At 39.1% G+C, this 5737-nt stretch overlaps 1 protein-coding gene across 1 annotated transcript; it reads left to right on the top strand.

The window, feature by feature from the left end:
* Nucleotides 1–1504: 1504 nt before the first annotated feature.
* Nucleotides 1505–5118, top strand: LOC145490133 (ubiquitin-conjugating enzyme E2 S-like). Its single transcript, XM_081469239.1, has 5 exons — nucleotides 1505–1604; nucleotides 1682–1832; nucleotides 1990–2067; nucleotides 3424–3536; nucleotides 4300–5118. Exons 1-5 carry the CDS (start codon nucleotides 1596–1598, stop codon nucleotides 4561–4563), a joined length of 615 nt encoding a protein of 204 aa, XP_081325365.1. The 5' UTR covers nucleotides 1505–1595; the 3' UTR covers nucleotides 4564–5118.
* The last annotated feature ends 619 nt before the right edge of the window (nucleotides 5119–5737 follow it).

The following is a 5737-nucleotide window of genomic DNA, read 5'->3' as shown; positions in this document are numbered from 1 at the left end:
AATTGCAACTGACGTTTACTACAAGAAGCCTTCAAAAACAAATGTGTCGATAGTGTCAGTGAGACTGTCTGCATTTATAATGAGCTTTTAACTGTCTTAACTTAGCCTGCAGGACAGGCGGATTAGCGGGGCAGAAAGCGAAACGCGCTAATCCGCCTGTTCTGCTGGCAGAAATTCATCTATTGCTAGTCACGCGCGCGGGAGGCGAAGAGCAGAGCGATCCGGCGGGAAGGAGTGGGAAGGAGTCTGGTGAAGAGGCGTGCGTGAGCTCCAGTTCAGTGCCGTAAATAGCAGGGTAAAATTTATTGAGGTGGGGGGGGGGGGGGGCACCCGACTGAGTGCCGAAAGCGCGAACTTTTAGGGTGGTCCGGGGGCATGCTCCCCTGGAGATTTTGAAATCTGGGCTCTCTAAAATAGCCTTTCCAGTCTTCTGAGAGCAGTTTACAGCAATTTTTAACTGACTAAAATCATTGATCTGATCATTCTCGTCCCCAGTGCTACTCGTCTTAAAATGTCGTTGACGAGTAGCTCCGTTTCTCCGACCACGTGACCAAAAGAAACGGAGGCTCTGGGGACGAGAATGTGATCTGATATGTTACTTGAACGTTGTACTCCCCTAATTGAACAGGTTTATTATACAAATTGATAGTGTTGTGTAATAAATACTTACCTATTACATAGACCCCACGAACCATTTGGACCTTTGTTGTAAAACGTTATAAAGAAAAATTAGAGTTAACTAGAGTGTTAATTATGCTAAAAGAATCCAACAGTATCCCAACATTATTACTTTTCTACTTTTGAATATTTTTGTATGCTAGTCAAATTTTTTTTTGGGGGGGGGGGGACCGGGCTCCCCCGGCCCCTCCCCGTGCTACGGCACTGAATCGTAAGCCTTCTCGCAGGCTAATCTACTGTTACAGGATGAAAATCTTTTTATAATCCTTGTTGGTCTGTTTCTTATTTATCTTTTGTCACGTGTTGACATTTCTTCGTTATATCGGGGGATATTATATGTTTGGGCGTCTGGATTGTACCCGTTATAACGAGGATTTCGTGATATCTGAAAGATTTCTTAACTGCCAATGGTGTTCGCGTGTGTTTGTCTTCACCCTATCATCCTGCATCCAATGGTGAAGCGGAACGTGCAGTTCGGACATTTAAAGAAGCCATGAGAGTCATGAAGAATGAACCGAGTACCCAAACTGAGAAATTGGTTCGATTTCTTTTAAGCTATATCGTGCATCCATACATTTTACTGTAACTTGGTCGGGCTGAAGAATATCGTTCGTTATACAATAGTTAATAGCCATGGTTATACCAAGGCCCCACTAGCTTCCGCCGTTCCTTTTTTTCCAAACGCTGTGATGTCCCCTGGGGTGACCGCTGGGGCATGGCTGTAAGACCTATGCCACCGCGCCTTGTTAAGAACCAGGATCTCACGGTCGATCCATCTGTGATTTGATTGGTTGATAGAATAACAAACCAAAACCGTAGGCAGCGCTTCGCGTTCGCCTCTCGAAAACGAATTTATCTTTTGCACTTATTTGAACGTTTGCTTTCCTTGCTTTCTGGTTCGATAAGAACTCTAGCGAATGGCATCGGTAAGTAGTGTTGTTTCAGCTTGCCGATCATGGATTTTTGAATTCACTGATTTTTGCTTCTTTCACGTGGATTTCAGTCAAGTTCGAACGTCGAGAATCTTCACCCACAAATCATCAAAAAAGTTGTTAAAGAACTAACGAGTTTATCAAGCGATCCACCCGAAGGTATTAAAGTTTTTACCAACGAGCAGGATGTAACAGACATTCAAGCAACAATAGAAGGGCCAGGTATGTTTTTCCACTGTTTTGGAGTTTTGAAATACACATAGATCCATAGATCATAAAGGTTTGAATTCAGTTCTGTTGTAGCTTAATACATTGTCTTCTCATTTCGCGTGAATCGAAAATTTTTACTTTGAGTGCCGTTTTCTTCCATCCTTGACAGCTGGAACGCCTTATGAAGGGGGACTCTTTCGTGTAAAACTAGTACTTGGGAAAGATTTTCCTGCTGCGCCTCCTAAAGGTAAAATTTTCTTTGTGTCTAGGGTTCAATTCTGTACAATCGGTATCGTTTACAGTTCAAGTTCTATTGTGTCTGTTTATAGCAATCTTCTAAGAAATCATCCTTTCTCCTTTACATGTATCGATAGCTTGCTCATCATTTGATCGCTGAGTAAAGTTTTATGGTTTGAGTTTTGAGCTTTCAAGTTTATGTTCAGGGCAACAGTTAACAACGTCCAAAACATCTTGCTTGGAAGAGAGTAGCCTGGAAACAATAACGACATTTTTAAGGCAGATAGAAGTGTCTGCTTTCTTCTAGATAATTGTAGAGGTCCAATATAAAATGTTCATCATAAGGCAGTATTTATCATACATTGTTTGGATTTTCTTTTCAAGAATAAATTTTGTATGAATCATACTAGACAACATTATGACACAGTTTGGATTCTGTGCATGCTCTGATTGCTTAAGTGGAGTTTTATTTTCTACAGTATGAGACAGAAAGCATTTTTTTCCTGCATGTGAAATTTATATCACAATTTCAATTCTAACCTGCTTATTCCCCCATCCCCGCCTGCAGCATTTGTCACGCATTTGTCCTGTTTTGAGAAATAAAGCTTGTCAATGCACCACAATATATTTGTACAAATTAATCTCCTTGGTGGAACTTTAGGAAGACTGTAAATACCTGACCCATGTAACAAGGTCAAAATGTTGTTCTAAAACGATCAAAGAAAGATGCACTAAACTGAAAGATAACATTGGCAACACCACACCGCCAGGCTGACCTGTAATAGCAAATGCCCTACCCTGGGGCAGGACAAGTTATCAAATGCCTTACAAATGCCGGGAGGGGTGGTGGTGGGAGGGGGGGGGGGGGGGGAGTAGGCTTGGAGTTGATGGAACCATAAGGGTTTGGACCTCTGAGTTTGTGTGCTATTGAAATATGCAGTAACCAAGCAGCTTGCTGCTGTTTGGTTGCTCAGAGAGCAGTGCAAAAAAAAAAAAAGAGGAAATAAGAAAAAAGCAAGAGGAAATAAAGGAGTGGTCTAGGGTGAAGAGGAAAAGAATGCCTGTGAACATTTTCTGTGTACACTGTGATTGGTCAATTTTGACTGTTTTTGTTACACAAGCCACACTCCTCTATTTCTTCTGTCACCATTTATTGCACTGGTCCCTAACTAACAGAACTTCTGGAACAAGTTAATGCTGTCAAAAATGTATTGTCAATGAAAGATTAAACTAATAAGAGCAGGCTATGTGTAGCAAACATTGTTTTGCTCTGATGAAGGTGGATAGAGGCCTCCAAACAGAAATTAGGGGAATAATTAATTACATTAAATAGCTAAATTGTATTATAATCATTTTGTTTCTTCAGGATTTTTCTTAACAAAAATCTTCCACCCAAATGTAGCTAGCAATGGAGAAATCTGTGTAAACACACTAAAAAAGGATTGGAAACCAGAGCTTGGAGTAAAACATATCTTATTGGTAAGCCAGATGATACGGGGCTTATGATCTCTGGAGGATCAAGTTTAATGTAGAATTATATAAAGTTTATATTTCTGGGAATGGTTTTTATGCACAAAAGTATGTCATTCGATGATATACTTGACTGTGCTTGACTTTCAATCTTACGATGCCTTCTTTCTAGTTAATGTGATTGTGCTACGGTAGAACTTTAACTAATTGTGTTGATGCTCGGTGATTTATTTTTCCTCCCCGTCAGACAAAGATGTATAGTGTCAAATCCCAAACCCTTGATTTTTGGAACCTTCCATTAACTTGAACCAAAGTTGTTTTCCTCCTTGCAGTCAAATGGAGTAATTTTACCCCTGATTTCTCAAACTACTCTTATTTTTAAGCCAATTTTTGTTTTCTTTGGATGTTTGAAAATTTGGGATTCCTCTACATACAGCATTGATGGTAACAAATACCAAGTTTTCTTTGTAAAAGTGTTGTCACAGCTATGGTCAATACATCTTGAACAGATGACAGGAATGATGTCATACAATCATGTGTGGCTGTGGTCTAAGAAAAATTACGAGGAGCCCAAAGGTTCCTAACCATGAAATCCTGAGTGCCCAGCACTTAAGCTTATGCGAAAAAAGAAAGTTTTTCCAGTTGCGCAAAGGCAAGAGTTAGTTGTCTGTGGTCCCTGGGCGCTCAAAAACTCAATCGAGAACACGTGCTGTAGGCAAGAACAATTTAAAAGCCTTATTTTGTTATGTCCTACTCATGTTGCTTTTTGCAGACTGTGAAATGTCTTCTGATAGTCCCAAATCCTGAGTCAGCGTTGAATGAAGAAGCCGGTAAGCTGTTATTAGAGAAATATGATGACTATTCAAAGCGAGCACAGTGGTGGACGGATATCCATGCCAAGCACAACCTTGCCAGTAAGGTGGAAAGTATGGAAAAGGCTGAAACTGTAGAAGCTACACAAGGAATAAAAAGGGCTAGCGACAAAGCCCTGGATAAAAAGAAAAAAGACAAGAAGAGGGCTTTGAAAAGACTCTGACAGACCTCTTAGCATCTATTAAAATGGCTGCATATATCAATATTACAACAGATTGAGTGTACAGTGTAAATTTATCTTAAGCTGCTAACAAATTTATATCAAAGATCACTCCATGCCAAAGTAAAAGTACTGGTATGTAAAGTGAAATAAATTGCTCTTTATTGCCACTGACAAAAGAATAGGAAATGCTGCAAAAAATTTTTTTATGTGTAACTAAGATATATTGCTGTTATAGTAATAATAATTATTATTTTGCATGTAGTTATTTTTTCCACCCTCCTCTGTCAATAGAAGTACTTTAATATCTCAATGCAAGGAATGTTTCACGTTCACCGACTACCAACTAAACTGATGTAATGTTAATTTGATGTATAAATATTAGTGAAAACACATTCAAATGGCTGTGATGAGGAAGGTTACAATCTTGTCATAATTATGAGTAAATGGCTCATGAATTTCTGTCACAGAGACTTTGTCATGCTTGTTCATACAGATTGCTTCTTTGATCAATTTACAATTTATTAAATAATGTTATTTGCTTATGGTTCAAGTTGATCCACATAACTCGTCAGTGGCAAGTTTGTAGCTTTCCATCTATTAATGGCTTTTGATGTACATGTAGGCTGGTTCTACATAATTAAGGACCATTAAGATTGTAACTCTGATGAAGGTGGACAGAAGCCACTGAAAATTCTGAACAGAAGACAACAGATCGGATAACAAAAACCCTAGAGAAGTTTCTGCCATTTTTTTTAACCCTTTCACTTCCAATAATGCCCAGATTTAAGTAACATAGATGTCATTTGATTTTCAGCAACTTCCAAAAACAAAAAAAGAAACTCAGTTTGTTTTATGTCCTTACAAGGGTTCGACCCTTAGGTAGAAAAGAGTGTTCTGCTGAAAAAAAAAAAAGATTATTAATCAATTTTTTAGTGTTCAACTGAGTAGTGCAAACCAAGGTCACACAAATTTGCAGTTTTCTTCTTTGCTGTACTTTAACATTTCTCGATTTGTAGCCTTTGTCAGAAGTTGCACAACAGTCGTTCCTATTGCAAATGCAGGGGTTTCACCTACGTTTTTGAGGAGGACGGCAACTGGTTTTCACTCTGGGGGGACTCTCATATAAAAAGGAGGGGGTGCTCGTCATACCTTTTAGGGTTTAAACAAAAGTGGA

Source organism: Orbicella franksi, chromosome 6 (genome assembly GCF_964199315.1).
Source record: "Orbicella franksi chromosome 6, jaOrbFran1.1, whole genome shotgun sequence".
NCBI classification, from domain to species: domain Eukaryota; kingdom Metazoa; phylum Cnidaria; class Anthozoa; order Scleractinia; family Merulinidae; genus Orbicella; species Orbicella franksi.
This window is presented reverse-complemented; position numbering and strand designations above follow the sequence as displayed.